This window comes from Falco biarmicus, chromosome 1 (assembly GCF_023638135.1).
Source record: "Falco biarmicus isolate bFalBia1 chromosome 1, bFalBia1.pri, whole genome shotgun sequence".
NCBI lineage: Eukaryota > Metazoa > Chordata > Aves > Falconiformes > Falconidae > Falco > Falco biarmicus.
In genome coordinates this window covers 32,056,401-32,075,374 of record NC_079288.1, presented here as the reverse complement: position 1 = coordinate 32,075,374, position 18,974 = coordinate 32,056,401, and the positions used below count along the sequence as shown (strand labels likewise).

General features: G+C 43.4%; 1 protein-coding gene across 2 annotated transcripts in view; it reads left to right on the top strand.

The window, feature by feature from the left end:
• Positions 1-926: 926 nt before the first annotated feature.
• Positions 927-18,974, top strand: part of PPTC7 (protein phosphatase targeting COQ7) — a 23,329-nt gene continuing 5,281 nt past the window's right edge. Inside the window, exons 1-6 of one of the 2 annotated variants that reach the window (XM_056326271.1) lie at positions 1,113-1,303; positions 6,215-6,347; positions 10,939-11,118; positions 13,876-14,074; positions 16,393-16,516; positions 18,503-18,632. In XM_056326271.1, the coding sequence (XP_056182246.1) occupies positions 1,253-1,303; positions 6,215-6,347; positions 10,939-11,118; positions 13,876-14,074; positions 16,393-16,516; positions 18,503-18,632 (817 nt within the window). In that variant the 5' untranslated portion in view covers positions 1,113-1,252. Of the gene's footprint in view, positions 1,304-6,214; positions 6,348-10,938; positions 11,119-13,875; positions 14,075-16,392; positions 16,517-18,502; positions 18,633-18,974 lie in introns of both variants that reach the window. The other variant, XM_056326270.1, reaches the window with a different exon arrangement.

Genomic DNA, 18,974 nt, shown 5'->3' with positions numbered 1-18,974 from the left:
TGACTGCACGCTGTGGCCTTCTCGGGAGGGTTTGGTTTGGCATTTCACGGCCCTTACCCAAAACGGATGGATGAACGCTCTGCACTTTCATGGATCCCCACAGAAACCACACAAACATCACGTGCCACAGCAAGCCACCTCTATCCCTAGCTGCACCCCGCCAGGGAAAAACAGGAAGAGTTAATTTTTTTTTTTTTTTTTTTTTTTTTGCGTGGTGTGACTCACATAACCGTCCTTAATAGCCAGAAAGTACAAACGGCCACCGAGTCCCTTTGAGTTATTTGGAGCACGCCAGACATGCGGCCCGATGCGGGCGTGGAGGGCAAGGATCTGGGTTAGGCGCAGCCTCACTGTGGAAAGCGTAATTGGGATAATTGGAGGTGAGGGGGGCGGTGGCGCCGGTGCCCCCCGCGCGGGCACACGAGGGCCCAACCCCGACCCCGCCGTGCCGCGCCGCCGCGGGGGCTGCCGGGAGCCGCCCGCTGTTATTGTCCCGCAAGATGCAAATGAGAGGCGGCGGCCAGCCAATGAGGGCGGGCGGCGGCGTGCGCGCAGGCGCGCTGGGGCGGGGGCGGGGCTGACCTCGCCGCCCGCCCGCTCCGCTCGCTTTGCCGAGCGCCGGGGCCTCAGCACGCGCGGCCAAGATGGCGGCTGCGGCCGGAGGGGTGCGGGGGCGGCGCAGCGGGCACCGCCGGCTCTGACCGGGCCACCTCGCGGCGCGACGGGCAGGGCGTCCGGAAGCTGCGCGGGGCAGCGCCGGCCGGCCGGGGAGGCGGCGGAGCCCCCCTCGGGGGGGGGCGGGTGGCGCGGAAGGACGAGCCCGGCTGCGAGGGGCCGGCGCGCGGGGCGTGAGGGGCAGCGCGGGCGGCGGGGGGCGAGGGCGGGAGCCGGCCCGGAGGGGCGAGGCGGCCCCGCGGGGGGCGGGAGGGCGAGGGGCCGGGCCGAGGAGGGGCAGCGCGGCCCGGCGGGGCTGGGGCTGAGGCGAGCCGGCCGGCGGGCAGGGGAAGGCTGGCGCCCTGCGGCGGGCGCTCGCAGGTCAGGAGGCGGCTGCGCCGGTGGCTCCCCGCGTTCCTGGCGCTGGGCTGCTGGGCGCCCCACGCCATGTTCTCGGTGCTCTCCTATGGCAGGCTGGTGGCCCGGGCAGTCCTGGGCGGCCTCTCGCAGACGGACTCCCGCGACTACAGCTTGGTGACAGCCAGCTGTGGCTTCGGCAAAGATTTCCGCAAGGGCATCCTCAAGAAAGGCATGTGCTATGGGGACGACGCCTGCTTCGTGGCCCGGCACCGGTCGGCAGATGTGCTGGGTGAGTGAGCGCTGCCGGGGCCCTGCTCGCGGCCGCAGACAAAGGAGCCGGTTCCGCCGGTGAATGCCAGCTCCGAGGGCTCTCCCCCTTTATTTTCTTTTATTCCCTTTCCAAAGGAATCCCCTTGCTGCCCTACGACACCCCCCCCGCTACGCCGGGCTGGGGCGGTGTGTGGGGGCCGGGGCCCAGCCCTGCCTCACCTGTGGGTGCCCCCGAGGCCTGGCTCCTGTAGGTCGCTTTCTGCATCGTTTTAAAACCTAACCGAGCCCCCTGTCTGTGTGCTGCATTTCCACAGAAAAAGGTGATGGAAAGGGACACTTCCCGGTCTCGGCGCGTGCTGTGTCCTTGTCAAGTGAAAGGCAAAGTGACATTGAGGCCGGTTTCAAATGTCAAACTTCCAATTTCAGGGTTGGTTCTACCCTGGTGACGCTCTCTGCTGCGGATTCATGTGCGAAATGAACCTCAAGTGTTCAGATTTTTAGAAGTAGTGAATAATTATAGATAATCAATGGCATCTCCAGTTTGTGAGCAGCATTGCTTTTGACAGTGCCTGACCTTTTTCCTCTGTAGTCGAGGTTGAATTTGGCTGACGGACACTCTGCAAAACTTAGTTTTCAAGCAGCTGACAGAAGGAAATTTTCACCACAACTTTGACATTTAAGGAAAAAAAAAAAATAAAAGCTTCCTCCCCCTGCCCTTTTTTTTTTTTTTTACTTTAAAGCTGGTGGGATTGCACTGCAGTATCTCACGGTGTGACGGTGCTTGGTGATTCTTCACAACTCGGTGCTGTCATTGTAACTTGGTTGTCGTTTAATATAGCTGAGATAGTTTTTTGGGAAGCTGTAGCTTGGTGCTAGGTAACAGTTATTGCTGATTATTCTCAAGGGAACTGTTACTCTAAGGGTGATGCTCCTGCTTTCAAGGTGTGGAAAATCGGTCGATGTGTTTTAGATACTCTGCACCCTTTTTGTTGTGCCTGTTCCAGAGAAACTTTTTTCTGTTAGAATTAGCTGTTGGACGACCTTACTTTAACATGTGACTAAGGCTGGCTGCCTCTTAAAGTTCGTACCAGGCCAGCACTGATAAAAAAATGAGCAATCAGTGTTTGCCCATAAGAGAAATGCAGAATCTCCTTTACTTATAGGTGGAGTCTTTGCATGGGGAGGCAGGTAGATTTAGACGCATTTGATCATGTTTAGGGTTTTTTGGCCGTATTTGGTAATTGCCATCTGTGGACTTACAGCTTGGCTTGTCTTCCTGCTGGAGTCAACAGCGAATTGCATTTCCAAGTTGATCTTTGCATTAATTTTCATGGCAACTTGAAAACAAACAGAATTATAACTCTGCTTAAGGATCAGACAGCAAAGAAGGCTTCAGATCAGGATGTCTTAAGTACGAAGAAGAAAATAATTTAAATAGAAAAGCAGTTGGTGTTGATGCTTTTTTTTTTCCCCCTGTAAAGCTATTTTCGTGTTAGCTCTTCATTGCTTTTCTAATATACATACCAAAAAGCAAGATCACTGTACGTTCTGCAAACAGTGACGTTCTTGGTGGGTTTTGTTGTGGTCTAACTCCATGCTTTTTCTTCATCTGTGTTCTTAGGTTTACAGACACAGTTTTTTCCTTGTTTCTGCTACTACAATCATCTCTTTGCCCTCTGTTTCTCAACCAGCTCTTCTACACTGCTGCAGAAAGTTTCAGCACTGGTGTTTTCCAGCCCTCAGTTGCTCCTGCTCTTACCACAAATCAGAGGTTCCTGAATGATTTTTTTTTTTTAAAGAGCCTCTTAAGTTTTGTACTAGCTCAATACCTGCCCAGCTCTGCACCTCAGCAAAACTGGCTGAGCTGAGCTGTTCCTGTTCAAGCTTAATTTTTAAGTTAGTAGTGAAGAGGCTCATGTGGTTTCAGCTAAAGTGAACACAACATGCAGTAAGGGCGCTTTTAGACAACAGTAGATTTAAAGCATATCACTTAGTTACTCTGCCCTAGTAGTCATCAGTGACAAAGCCATGCCAGATCATTAATTGAAAATTCTTCCATGCCAGTCTTTTCTAGAACCAATATATGGAAAGCATGCCTGTGTGGGATGGAAATGGGTGTGGTGTAACAGTGAAAGAGCTACTCCCAGCCATTTGGCATGAGTGCTTGGGGATTCATTTCTTAGGTCAAACAAAAGTTGACTAGGCAGCATGTTTATAGCAAATACGAAAATGCTAAACACTGCTTTTGTTACATGTATACCGTATAGTCTAACGGCTAAAATTTAACAGTGTCTTCTAGTCTGTGCTTTATCCTTTCATAGTGTAAGATCAACAGAATGCTTATGAGGATTCATGTTATTTCCAGTCCTCCCTTCATTATTAAAGGCTTGACAAGGCCTGTTACTGCTGTGCTTACATCCCAGACAAAAGTAAAAATAAGACAAAACCCCAGGGATTCATCTTTTAAATTTGCATGTTTTCTTCCCATCCTAAACACAGAGAGAAACCAGAGTGTTTCCTTTGGGATCACTCTGAGGAAAAGGAAATGGCTTTACTACTAATACTAATCTCTGGAGCTTTATAATTCTGGCCTGTGTTTCCTTTTTGCGGCTGCTTGTACCATATTGTACCTTTCTGTATGTTCACTGTCAGTGCCTTGGTTGTCCAGATCCTCAGAATAATCTAATATCTTCTTGACACTTGGTAGATGTTGTGTACTACTTTGTATCTGAAGGCATGCCTGTGTAGCTTTTGAGGACAGAAATACTGTTTTTTCAAAGCTAAAACCCAAAACTCTTCAGAAACTTGACACTTGTTTTTTCCTGCTTAGCATGCAAGAATTTTTAGTGCATGGGGAGCAAAACGCAAATCTTAAAAATCAACTTAAACACTTTTACATTTACATAAGCACTGATCTAACAAAAGTAAACATTGAAGCTTGTTTATAAATTGAGATGTCTCATGCTAGTGATTTTTTTTTTCTTTTGGTAGGATCTGCCTTTTCTTGCTTTTTTTCTGCCTTATCAGGCTTCTGATGTCTTTGCTAGTTTTTTATGGATTTTCCAAGCTGTTGTGTGACTCATAATTGAAACATTGCAGCAACCAATGCGCATCCCGTGACAGCATCACTTATACAATGTCTGTGCTGGGTAGAACTTTGGGTGTAACCAGTGTGACTTGACTAGTCTTCCAAACTATTTCTGTCCCCCAGCAGTAGTAGGAAAAAACTGTCTGGCAGCAGGGTACTGTTTGTCCACTGCAAAGTTTAAAATTTGGCAACTGTTCTATCTGCTGCAAATCTTGATTATTTTTTTTTAATCCCCCTCCCAACTCCCTGGGGGTAGGGGGGAGCAGGGACTGAAAGGAATTGCACTTTATTTGAAAATTGTTTCTCAGCAGCCTACATAGGAGGTACGTAGAAGTCCAGAGTGACAAAGCCCCTGAAATATTGTTAGTCTCGCTGTCATCAAGGGAAGTAAGCTACCAAACCTAAAAGGATTTGCAGATGAAATGTCAAGGTTGTTCTGGCAACTGTAGAGGAGGAAGGGATTCTTACTTTGATGCCTGAAGGTCAATTAAGACTATGTGAAGTGGTTTATTTGGTATCATACCTGTTAAAGAGATTGCTGCCTTATCACAATTGATCACGCTGAAGGAAGCAAGTTGTTTGCTTGCTTCAGAGTAGCCTTTCACCTACTCCACTGGGGCAACTCTGGACCTGTTAGAGGGAGTAAGCAGTTAAGAAAAAAAATCATGTATGTATCTTAGCTTGTAATAGACCAAATGAAATTTTCTTTTTAACATGGGAGCATCAGTACTGTTGTTTGTGGAGAAACTACAGACTGAGAAACATTAACAATCCTGTTCACTGACAGTCTTGTCAATACAACTAATCCCAATGTCAGCAGAGCTGTTCTGAAGTAGCATTGAGTGTAACCTCTTAGAAATGTGGTAGCTCCCTTTCTGAGAATGAAACTTAAATCTTATTATTCTTTACCACAGTTCCTGCAAGGGCATTGCACGCTACATATTCTGATCAGAATTTGCAGTTCAACACTTACTTTAATTTTGAGTGCTGTTGATACTTGGTGGTAGTGGACAGTTTTCCACTCATGCAGATCTTGGCTTGAGCGAAAAGCAGGTTCTGTCAAATCACAGAAGGAAATAAACAAAGCTGAACACAATACAGTAGGTGAGGCTGTAATCATACCTATGTCGCATGAAATGTTGCAGAAATCTCCCGCTGTTTACTTTGGTTCATCCACACTATTAATGTTGTGAGCCTGAGATGTTTCAGGCTGTAAGTAATTTCAGTGCAGCTGGGCTGATGTCTGCCCACGGTACCTACCCCTTTTCATCATTGAAGTGCCAACCACCAGTAGCAGTCCAGCTACGAAAACAAGTTCCTCGGTTGCTCAACACCTTGAGAGATCAAATAGTGACAACTATGTGGGGAGGTTTTTACAAAACTTGCAGAAATAAATGATAGTTTAGCATTCTCCTGTAGCTCCCCAAATCCACTGAGCTATTTCTGAGGCTTAAATACTTAAATAAAATGGGTAAGAGATCTACCTGGTGGTAAAAACCTGTTTCAGGAACAACAGTGTATTGGGGGGGGGGGGGGGAAGATGGAAGTGCTGCTTTTTCTGGGAAATAGATGCACAATTTAATGTTTTGACTTCCTTGTTCCTCCTTCAGTTTGTTCTTAAGACATCATCGCTCACTTTGCCTCTTGCTTTTTGTTCCTTACAATCACTTAGCCAGTTACTCTTCAGTACCTTTCTGTTTCATGCAAGGGTAGTTTAAGGTTTTCTTCTGAACTTCTAAAATGCACAGTGTGAGTAAGTAACCTTTCCTTTTGTAACTAGTCATCAGTCACACACAATCTGCCTTTAGAGATTTGTATTTAACAAGGCTATTTCTTTGCCAGAACCTGGGGCGCGGGGGCATAGACACCATTTGGTTATACCGTTGTCATCCCGTACCCGCTGCCGGTGAAGCTGCTGGAAGAGTTAGTGCTGGCTTTGAGCATGTGACTTGCTTTGGATGGAGAACATACCTAGGTGTGTGATTTATCTCATTGCTGATAAAACAAGAAATCTTATCAGTTTATTTCAGTTCTGGTATGTTGATGGATACTAGGTGCTGTATTTCAAACGCGTGTAATGCCACTGATAGCTCTTTGTTACCATTGTAGCCTTCTGTATTTGATGCAAAAAAAAAATTCAGTTGCAAATACATCCTTTTGATGTTCTTTTATCAGTGATTCATTGCTACTTCAGGTAAAGAAATTGAAAGTTCAGTAGGATGTGTGGAATGTCTCAGCAGGTTAATTGTGGTCGTATGCAAAAGCAATTCCTGCTGGCACGCTCGTGCCTGCCCAATGCTTCTGTGTGTGATTATTGTTCTCAGCTGACACAACGTTTGAAAGTATCCATCTTTCAAGAGATTTTTGGGACAGGGTCATACGTTTGGGCTCTGACCGTGGGCAGGTTATTTTGTCAGAACTTCCACTCATAATACTATTTATTTTAAACAGCGTTTGATTAATACTGTTGTTTTGTTCTGAACTTTAAGCCTGTTTAGTTCCTGTTTGCTCTGAAGTAGGTAAAACATCTGGATCTGCCCTACAAAAGTGTGTGGTGATAATCACATATTTACCAGTCTTGGCACTGGTGGGCTGTTAACTGGGCTTCTGCAGTTAACCTTATGTGTTCACAGTCAGAACAACTTTGCATTTGCATTTCAACTGTCATTTTATCCCAGGTGCTTTCAGAATTTTGCAATAAACTTCTAACAAGTTTCAGTGCCACTATCTTCACTTGCTCGGTTTCAGTGCTGCACCATCAGTCACTCGTGCTTTGTCTTAAAACTTCCTTACAGCTCACTCAGAGACATCTTGATACACTGAATCTTCTAAGAAGTTAGAAGGAGCCAGTTTTTGGACTGACACATGCAGCAAGTATTTAATCTGGCAGTAGTATTTGTGTATTTTCCAGCAGAAGGCGATGTAGTGGACTGTTAACTCTCAAAGATTCTGAAAGATCTCCGTAATATGGTTAAATACTTGAGAAGCTATTATTCTTTTGAAGTAATTTATTGTGAAATTTTCAATTACTTTATTTACAGTGGTGGTTCGTCCAGCTGCAGGCATTTCACAGTGTCACGCGGACATTTGTGTAATTTCTGCATAGGCTTGAACAAGGAATATTCAAAGAAATGTTCTTGCTATTAAATTTTCTCATTTACTGAATAGCTTAGGAAAAAAATCAACGATTGAGTACGGTTCAATTTCAGCAACTCTTCTGAGCCATGCAGTTTGTCTTAAATACCCTGTGATTCCTGTTTTGTAAGATGGTTATTTTAAGTTAAATGGTGGATACTGGAAGACAATATTTAGTGTGTTACGGTGAAAAGTAAGAAAATGAAAACCTGAGTAATCTTTTTGCTTGTTAAAACAGTAGTTGTTTTGAATATTCACGGGTTTTTTTGCCTTAGATGACAACAAAGATAATATAAATCAATAGAGCTTGGCATTATTCCTTGGCAGTGATGTTGCCAGTAGCAGTACCTTTGAGTTTTCCTTTAGTGACAAAGGGGAAATGTGCTATTACATAAAGCCTAGTCCATTTTTATGAGTTGAGTTTTCAGGTTTTGCTACTTCTGGGGTTTGAAATGTCTCACAAATCATTTTGCTCCTTGTTTGCTGTATGCCAAACATCACAAAGTTTTCTTAAACTTTGTTCCCATTTACATGTCATCGGGTTCAGTAGTGGTTTATTCAGTCTGTTTAAAAGTCACATATTCCTTTCCCATAAAACTGTTTGGTTTTTGTTGAGAATGTAGAATGTAAAGATACTGTTTTTATTTTAAAACCATGCCGAAGGTAGAACAGGATGGCTAAAGATCCTAGGGAATGTAAAAATCCTCTTTTAAGACAAAAACAATAAATGTGGATATTTCCTAGGTGGTGGCACTGTGTAGTACAGAGCTTCTTGAATGTGCTTTGCCTGGGTGCTGCCATTGATCTGGGTGGCTGCAGTAATTCCTGGCATGCTGGAGCAGGAGGAAGCATTTGATTGCTCTGGCAGTGTCCGTGAGCCATGCTTTGGGAGCTAACAAGGTCATTTAGCTTAAATGAACTTACCTATCATCTTTAAGAGATACAGCTTAAAAAAAAAAAAGAAAGAAAAAGAGAGGGGAGGGGAAAAAAACCCCAACTCAACAAACCTTTGCAAAAAAACCCACTTTGTCCATTTTGGGCAAGGACAAGAAATAGATATGAGCAGTGGCACACGGGTTGATGAGCTGGTGAGGTGTCATGGAGGTGTTGCAGTGAAAGTGAATGCCGGGGCCTGCTCACGAACGGGATGGTCCTGTTTGCTTCTGTGCCAGTGATGGAGAAGGAATGTACAGCTGTCTTGATTCTTAAGCAGACGAGCTCTTCTCTTAAGTCTGGTACAAAGCTAAGGTGGAGGACCTGTGTATGTGTGGACAGTCTAGAGTGTGATTGTTTTGGAAGGCACTGGCAGAATGTACTTGAAGCTGTTTATAGCTTGCAAAAAGCAGACAGGAAGGCAGACAAAGCCATTTCATGGCTCAAGATGGAGTATGAAGTGTGCTGCCATGATCACGGATTCAGATTTCCTGCCTGGAGTAAGAAATGAGCGAAGAAAAATCAGGTGGCATACTCTTTTATTTTTGCTTTAAATATTGAAGTAGGTTTTGATAATTAACCTTATCAGGTGCTTGCTGTGGTGGCTTTCTTGTACCCAGTGATAATGCTGTAGTGTTTCTGTTTAATATTTCCCAAGAAAACTAGTGCAAAAACAGCTTACTGGTCGCTTGAGGGAACTCTGTAACTTCTGCTGAGCTTGTTTTGTAACCACCTTGGGAGCCAAAATCTTTGGACAGTACTTGTCAAACATTGTGTTTCCATTGCATTAACCCTGTTGTCAGTGAAGCAATGCTGTATTCAGCTAGCAAAGGTACATCTGGATTGTGCTCATCTTCAAGGGAAAAAACAGTCTTGCCTGGTAACATCATGTAAAGCAAGAACCATCATCTGAACTGAAGCTTAGTTTGTGTTTCAAGTTCAAGATCTAGAACTTTTCCATGATCTCTTATTCTAGACTTGCCTGCCTGGCAGCGGAAAGCAAAGGGTTAATCCAATATTAACCTGGAGTTGCGTGACCTGTAAAGAGAGGATTAGTTTGCTCTTGAAGAAACCAGAAAAGGGGTTTCTGAGAATGCCAGGGTTGCTTTTGCAGTAGCTTCTTCCCAAGGTCTGGTGTGAAGAGGGGGATACGAGGATCTGCATTTCTCTAACTTTCTTCTAAGAAAGCAAAGGGACAAAGCAGGTGTCTAAAAGGTTGTGCACTATTTTTGGGAGAAATCTGATTAATGTTGATAGGCTGCTCAGAATCTGGCTATAACCTCCTGTCAGATTATAGTTCGTGCCAAGGTCGGCTCTAAACCTTCCGTCTCAGTTTCAGATGGTGTCTGATGTGAAGGGCATTTGTAGATGAGGCAAACTTACCTTCTCAGTCAAATTTTTGTGCGTTTGCTAAGTGGCAATTTTTCCAAGGAGACTGCTGTTCTTCAGCACAGTCTGGGCTCGTGAAATTGGCTCGTTGTGCTTTTATCACGAATGTTGTTTTAGCTTTATTATGTTACAGAAGCTTGTGCTTGAAATGGTTAGTCCCTCACATGCTGAGGATCAAAAAGATTTTTGGAACAATTTCCAAGTAGAAATAGTTTTATCTGGTAAACAATACCTTCAGACAGTATTTTACTTCTATCGTTGAGGCCAGGTGAGGAAGTTCAAAACACTTCAGCCAGATGGCTGGCAGAGTATTGCTTTGGCTGCCCGTCTCCCTCTAACCACCTCCCTTTTCTATGTGCATCTTTGCTGTTTGCCTCTATGGTTGCTCAGAAGCTTCCCAAGCTTTGGTGGACCTGGTCTGGTTTTCTTGTATCTAGGTTGTTTTGAATGACTGAAAATTGACTGGATTGTCATCAGGTTTCATTCTCTTGCTTGGCTGCAGCTGTAAGCCACAGCCCTTGGAAGGGGTAGGCCCCAGCATTGTGTTGGTTACATGTTTTTTTTTGAACACACTTTCTGTAGAAACTAAATTTTCATTTTAAAACTTATATTATCAGATAGAAAGTGTTAGCCTTAATATGAGCAGGGAGCTTGAGAAAGAAGACTTTGGCCACTGAATAGTGGGAAGAGTTTCTTTGTAATTTCTATACTAGTTAAAATCTTAACAGCCATCGTATTTAAAAATAATAAAAATTCTTCCTTTTTAATGGGCCAATCAAAGGTTAATGTGGTTGAACCCCTTTCTCCCTCAAATCCCCCCTTTCTTGTTCTCTAGTGAAGTTGTCCTCCTCACAGAGTCCTCGGTAGTAGACTTTTACCCTCTTTTCAGAAATTCAGATTATACTTAGAGATTCATTCAGGAGCTGATGTCAGAAGTTACCTTACAAATGCTTAGATTTTTTTTTTTCCTTAATCAAAAATGCTTTTCAAGCAGATGCTATATCCTACTTTTTAGTTGCTGAATATCTTTTAAGTGATGTCAAAAATAAACCCCCTTGTTTTGGAAACCATTTCTGTTCGTATAACTCTTGTTTTCTGTTTTCTTCTAGGGGTAGCAGATGGTGTAGGTGGCTGGAGAGACTATGGGGTTGACCCTTCTCAGTTCTCAGGGACTCTAATGCGAACATGTGAACGTTTAGTAAAAGAAGGACGGTTTGTACCAAGTAATCCTGTTGGGATTCTCACCGCAGGTTATTGTGAGCTGCTGCAGAACAAAGTACCTTTGCTTGGTAAGAGAGCAAAAATGTATAGACTGGGTCTGTGTTGTCTGTTACCTAGACATATACTTAGCCAAGGTTGCTTAAATCTATTGCCAGCTTCTACAACAAATTTGCAGGCGGTTATCTTCTCTTAATTAACCAAAACCCCATAGAAATGTAGTTGTCTTGGTAGCATCCTTATTGTGTGTGTTTGAGTGAGTGTGTGTGTGTACACATATATGTATATAACAAAATAAAAGGCAAACAGCCTTTATGTGTGAAGGGTGGTAATTTACCAGTGCTTGCAAAGAATTTGCAAAATGAGTTCTGCAGTAGAACACGCTATGGCATGTGTGCTCATGCTCTGTGACACATGTATAAATAACTGTTCTCTGATGGAAACTCCTAATGGCTGATTGTGGCTTTTTGCTTAAGCTATGTGAGCAAAAACATTTTCTGACGATAGCTGGATGCAGTTCTGCTCGTTCCATCCCTTACTGCTCCTCTTGCCTTTTATGTCCAATGAACTTTAACCTAATTGGTTGATTGAAGTAGTTTGTATCATACTATCACTGGTACCTTATATTATTTTTATAATTATTGGGCAGGGTGTGTGTGTGTGTCATTGCAGATTTTTTTTTTTTTTTAAAGGAAACTAAAGTAGATGCTTAGCATATCTTGTGTCAAACTTGATTTTAGACAGGGCATCCAGCTGCCCTGGGAGTGGTGAGCAGATACGAGAGGCAATGCTTGGCCTCAGCTGACAACCTTGAAAGCAGAGTACTTTTTTAAAGGGCATGTGACCTCTTATGCACCAAGAAAGTGTTACCCTGCATGCTATGCATGCTTCTCACCTGACCTTAAACTTCTATGCCAGAAGAGTGCTGTGTAAGCTATATTTAACTTGTCTGCTGAGCTTTGGAACAGATGTTCTTGCATTATATGCTGAAAGAATAGGTTTGAACCTCAGACGTGACCTTAAGTATCACTAAAATAGCAGTGGCCGTTAATTACATTAGGATTTTGCATGTTTAATAGTGCTTATTTGTGCAAAGCAGATGTAGCTGTAAGTGATCTACAAAGTGGGCCACTGGTGAGAGCTCTCACAACAGCTTTGTAGACACAGGCAGCCCTGCGTGGCTTGACCTTTTGAATTCTGAAAAGCAGCATATGCTGAGTCACAAGATCTGCATTCCACACATGGCCTCCTAGTTACACTCTGCTAATAGAGTTAGAATTTGAAACTAATGATCCTTAGTGTTTCTCCTTCAACAGAGAACAGTGTTTTTAGAAGTAGAAATAAACCCCTGGAATTACCACAGCAGTGAGCATTTGGAGTTTATTTAAAATAAAGTGAAGGGAGAGGACTTCATTAAGGAGGATTCATTAGGCAATAAGTTTTCCCAGCTGTTGTGCTTCAGGTCTTGATACTTGGTTCATCACAATTGCATCTAGCAAGTGTTTTGGAGCAAAACTGAAATGGGAGGAAACTGTCCCATTTATTTAAACACTATTCTTGTATTGCAGAACTATCTTGGATGCTGTCACATATAAAATCTGATTTTTTTCCGAAGATACTGCTTTGACTTACCATACAGTAAGAGTGGAGAAGGTCCTGTAGATCCACTAGAGGACAAATTCAGTACAAGCGTATTGCAGGGAACTCCCTATATTGGGAAGGGGAAGCATCTGGAATAGGTGATGCCTAGAGCCAGCTGGACTTCTGCACCAGCAGGCCTGACTGTAAGCTTAGCTTTTGCAAGCTTGTGGTCTGTCCAACATGTAGCTGTGCTTGGAAGCTCCTACTGGAAGAACCTTAGGATAGGAGATAAAGGTTGTTCACCAGCCAGTGATATAGGGACTTAACGTTAGAGGCAGGAAGAAATGCTTTAGCTGTATTTCACCCTCTTCAGCAATGAAAGTTCCTGATGTGCTGTCCTATTCGCAGGAACGAAGTGATTGCCGTTTGCTGTGAGGGGCTTAGTCTGTGGGTGGGTATCTTTGCAGGACAGTTATTTTTGTGGCTTGCAACCAAGCACAGTTGGTGGCTACTGCTTAGCGAGTGAATCAAGAATGCCTAAGTGCCCTCAAGCACAGCTGGGATAGTTCTGAGCATGGTTCACAAGTAGATATGTTTCTGTTCTGTCTGTCTTTAACTTGGAATAGTATTTGTCTCTGAAACATGTTTTCTTTAAACTTGTGAAGTTAGTATCCTGAAGATGGGACAGGATTATTACTTTTTAAAATAGAAAGATAGCTCTACAGAGCCATATGATAAAGAAAAGCGTTCTAATGCTCTGACGAGAGTAATGCAATATTACCTAATACTTAATTGCAAGCAGTTCTTTACTTAACATGGTTTATTTACAGCTGATGAGTGAAACTGTGTGGAGAGCACCTAGCATTGTATGGATGCTACTAGAATTCTATTATCTCAATGATTTTGGAATTTCAGTATTTTATGTGACTTCTGTAAATCCAGTCCTATAGCAGAATGTGCTGACATACGGTGGGATGGAAAACTGTAAATAAAGTGGAACAAAACAGGTATTTGTCAGCATAATGTGTTTACCAAAATCAAAGCAGGAAAAGTGAGTTCTGTACAAAAATCATAGTTTGTGTTGCAAAGTTTCTAGCATTTTGCTACCTTCAGTGTATATTAATTTTGGTGTTACTATTTCCACTTCCTCTGATTTGTAAGCTTTGAAAAATTGACTATGAATCAAATGGATGGAAGAGCAAGCAATTTCTCTAAGGCTAACTCCAGTTACCGTATTCCTTTTCCAGGAAGCAGTACTGCTTGTATAGTAGTTCTGGACAGAACAAGTCATCGTTTACATACAGCCAACTTGGGAGATTCTGGATTTTTGGTAGTCAGAGGAGGAGAAGTAGTACATCGATCTGATGAGCAGCAGCATTACTTCAACACTCCGTTCCAGCTGTCAATAGCTCCACCAGAAGCAGAAGGGGTTGTCTTAAGTGACAGGTAAGGTGGGAAAGGAACTTAAATTTTTAATCTGTATATGTGATCAGCTCCCAAAAGGTTGCAGTTTTGCTGCTGCAGTGCTCATTGTATAGCACAGCGTAGCACGTGGGATTTAGGCATTTATCCAACCAAAGGGTCTTATACCTGTCCCCCCTCCTGTCTTTAGGTAACGTGAACATTTCTCACCTTGTACTTGACAAACTTTGTCCACCGTTGCCCAGTCTGAATTTATTGGGCTAATGATTATTCATTCATGACGGCATATCCCCTTAGTCTGTGGCATGCACTCGGCGTGTTCTGATCTGTGGAAAGATGTAACTCAGTAAAGCTGCTGTAATAAGCCTGGAGCTGGTATATGCGCTGGTCGTCTTGCGTGAGTGGCTTGTCTTACCAGCAGCTTTCATTCCCAGTCCCTGTCTGTACTCTCTTGGGACTGGTTTGGAGTACGCTAATTTAGATATCTTGGCAGCAAGGTAGCGAGTACTTGAAGAATAGAGCAGAGGGACATGTGACACTTAACTCGTGTTTCCAAATAGCTGTGTTTCCCGTGGCATATTGTATTTGACCAAGACGAGCAAAAAAACTGGTTGGCAGAACACCAAGCTGGGAAACGAGAGTTTTAGGGAAAGGACAATCTGTTCGCAGAAATGAGTTGTTTCAAAGGCAGACTTGTACTTGTGTCTTCCCCTAAGAATGTCAGGCTGATGCATCCTCTGACTTTGTGAAGCCTTGCCAGTCATATGAAATTAAAACCAACCCCCAAAACCAGCTTTCAAATAAGTATTAAAATACAGCCCTCAAATAATGGTTATACACTTATTAAAGTGATATCCCTCATCTGAATACAGGAAGATAAGTGGCTCTTCGAAGAGTGACCATAGTCTGCAGGGAGTGCAGTAGGCACGTGAAGTTTTTGATAGGCTTGGACTCCATGATCCTAAGGGTCTTGTCCAATCTGAATGATTCTGTGATTCTATGAAATATTACAGCCGACGCAGTAATGGTTATGACTTTAATGCCAAAATAGCTCTTCTTGAAAATGTTGGTTAAGTTGTTGAAACTCTTGACCATTCTTGCATGTGTTTTTATTACTTCATCATAAGACTACAGAGAGGAAGCTAGGGTAGAACTCTGAAATTAGAACCCTTAACTAATTTAACCTTTTAATTAGACTAAAATTAAATGATTGATTGGAATTCCAGAGCAGTAAAAATCTTAATTTTTCTGAGATTCTGTGTCATCCATGGGAAAACAAAAACCAAAAAGCAGAAGGATAATTGATAATGTCCAGTGGAAGTCAGGAAAGCAAAGCAATCTGAGTCATCACATAATAAAGAAAGCACAAGATAAATGAGCTCCCACACTTCAATTCTGAATCATGATTATAGCTTTCTGGCTAGTTTCTGCACTGTTCTTGACGTTAATTAGTACTCATGCGTGTTGTCTAAATGCTTCTCCAGTACTTTTTTTTAATTTCATTTGTTGTCCCAGTTAAATGTTAGATTTGGCTATATATGAGAATAGGCAGGCAATCTTAACTCCATTAACCTTCCTGAAGCTACAAATCAGTTGAGCAAAGTAGCTCTTCTGGTCATTGGCATGGTCAGATGGCACGGCATGCAGTAGTTTCTCCCTTTTAAAGACCCCTGAAGAACCTTTACAAGTGAAGCATTTGTCATTAAGCTGCTTCTGAGACTCGGAGTTTGCAGCAATATTTGTGGCCAAAACAGATATTTTTCTCCTCCTGGTATTGTGTAATGTATTAGACAGAAGTAGACCAACCAGCTGTGGTCTCCTGGTGGCGATTTCCAGACATGTTTCATATTCCATTGCATTAGAAAGTGATTCAGAATCCTGAAGTGTTTTGGCCAGTCCTGTTATGAATTGTCCTTTCAAGTATAGCTTTTTTACATATTTAGGATGAGTGAGAAGGAAGCCCTGAGCCACCATTCTACTTAATGGTTTCCATGGAGATACACTTGTGAAGCGGATTAGTTTGCAGGGTTGTTCATCTGGGAATTGTAAATGCAAATCCTTTGTGTAATAGCTGGAACATTACCTGTTTGCAATCACAGTTCTTCTGTTGTAGCTTTCTTGACAAGCCATCCTGGTGAAAAAAGCTCCACGGTTAGCGATTATTTCTTTTCTTTTGCAGAAAAACACCTAACAGTGGTGAATTACAAAAGCTGTTGATGTGCTGGTTTGACATTGCTTGGTGTCTTGGTGAAAGCTGGTCCTTTTCTTTAAGATATCTGTAACTTGTACAGCCCCGATGCTGCTGGGGTCATTTTCTTTTAACATATCTGTAATCTTCACAGCCCCGATGCTGCTGATAGTACCTCTTTTGATGTCCAGCTGGGAGACATTATTTTGACTGCCACAGACGGACTGTTTGACAACATGCCTGACTACATGATTCTGCAGGAGTTAAAAAAGCTGAAGGTGAGCGTGTGTATTCTGTGTCACATCTTTTGTGCTGGTTCTCCCTTATAGTTACTGCCATTACTCTTTAGGCATGTAACTTTTGTATTTTATAGAAAAGATCCAACACAAAGCGCTGCCGTTTGAGCGACTTTCCAGTTTCAGACATTTCAGGTGTAAGCAGCAGGAAGGAGTGCCGACCCCACAGCGCTCTCTTGGCTCTGCACAGGGCTGAATCCAGAAGCAGCAGCTCAGGGATAAGTGTCCCGAGTGGCAGCTGGTCCCGTGTCACTAACGAGGGAGGGGAAAGAGGGAGATCATCAGTAGCAGGCACTGCCCTTGGCCAGCTGCTCGCACACACTGTATTTGATCTGTCTTTGCAGGTTGTAGATAATATATGTGAAAAATACAGCATTCTCTCATGGGTTAGTTGAAGGATTGAGCTGTGTACTTAAAAATAATTTGAAGCTTTTCTGAAGGGTTATAAACTAGTAATTCTAAAGTAGTATGGGCTGTCAGAATTGCAGGTTGTGTGCACGCCTGAAAATCTTTAATGTTCTGCAAAAAAAATTTCCTGGCCCTTTTTCCAAGTTAGTGACCACAAATGCTCTTTTTTAAATAATGTATTAAAATATTTTAATTTGGATGAGAACACTTAGCTTAAGGCTATTTACCTACAAAAAGGAAAGTGTGCTTAGGAGATATCAATATGTATAACCTCCTGAGGAAACTGTTTTGTTATGAAATGCAAATATGGTTAACATGTAGAATTATAGTGCAGTGTTTAAAAAAATTTGCGTGCTCTTACCCTGTAGCTACAGAACAGAAAGGTGGTGTCAGACAGAGACTGGGTCCTTAGAGACAACATGTCTGAGAGGCCTGGGCGCATCAGGCAGGCTCTTATTTCCCCCTCTCTGCATTCCCCATGATCGCTCTCCCCTCTTCCCTGTGCATAATTTGGTCTGAAATGGAAGATGTGAGCACAGGCTGTCACAGAGGCTTTAATCTGGTTAGCAAAGGTGCTGACAGCACTGAAGGTGTAACAGCTAGGGCTGGGGGGCTGGTCGCTGCCCGCAGGGCTGTTGCTGATGCTGTAGCCAGCTCACACCTCTTGTCGGCTGTACTCCCCCCTTCCTTGTCCTGGTTAGGGGGTAAGGTTAGGGAGGGGGTAAGGTTGGCCTGGGAGCACACTGGGGTTGGAATTCCCGTGTGGAAGAAAGTTGAGCTCCACCTTTCGGTGTGTTTGGGAAAGGCACTAAAGTTCCCCGTGAGGTTCAGCCAGAAGTTAATGATGTAAATGCCTGCTAATTCCCCAGACTGCAGGGAAGACTCTTCAAATGACAAGGCATTTTAAAATAGTTACAAACCGAAAGAGCAGCGGTTGTCCTGTTATGTTGGGTTGAGTAAGAAAAGTCTTGGAATAAAGCAGCAGAGTTACTGAAATGGGGAAAAAAAAATGGCTCTCAAATGCTGCGGTCTATAGAAAGTTTGCCTGCTCAATACGGGTTTTTTCCCATGTGATTTTTAAAGTGCCCGGTCTCCCCAAGTGTGCTGTTGGCAGTTTGGGTATGAGGGTCAGAGAAGAGAGATTTCTCATTCAGGGTAAAATGCAATTGCTTCAGCAGAGCCTGCTTTGTGCGGGAAGGATGGGTCTTTCAGTGTGAACTGCTAGCACAGCTATCAAATAACCCGTTTCCTTCAGGTCTCTTTATGTGGAATATTCGTCTTCTAAGTTTTTAAATTCTGTAAGTCCTCCAAAAGCAAGTCTTGGAGCTGCTGGTAGGGAACAGAAGCCTGGACCTCAGTTGTGCAGATTTGCAGTTCTAACCCAAATTTACAAAGCCTGAAAGGTGGTGAGGGTTCAGTTTGGAAGAGAGAATGGTAGCTACTGCCCTAATCTGTGAGAGAGATGTCTGGCAGTCAGGGATCTCCAAACTGACATGCATCAGCAAAACAATGACCAGTGGACTTTCTTTCAAGAATAAACATTTTTCCTCGTTCATTTAGAACTCCAACTATGAGAGTATACAGCAGACTGCAAGAAGCATCGCTGAGCAAGCTCATGAGCTGGCATATGATCCCACTTACATGTCGCCGTTTGCACAGTTTGCATGTGACAATGGATTGAATGTGAGAGGTAAGAAGATAATTTTTTTTTTCCCCCCCACCCTCCTCCTCCCACTCCTGCTATCTCTGAGAAATCTTAAGCAAAGTGAAGTTCTGTTGTTGCAAAATCTGATAGGAAAACTGTGTTAAGAAATGCGGTTGGCAGTAGAGCGCCAAAGCCAGCGCACCAGGTTTGGCAAGGACCCCAGCTCCTGACACAGGTCATCCCAGGCCCCGGCTGGTCGGAAGCCTCCTGTGGGGAAGCAGCTGGAACACAGAGAACACAGCACTCTGATTTTTAAATTTTTTTTTTCCTCTAATATGTATGCTCCTGCCCCAGGAATCCTGCCTGATACAAGTTATCCAGGTTCTT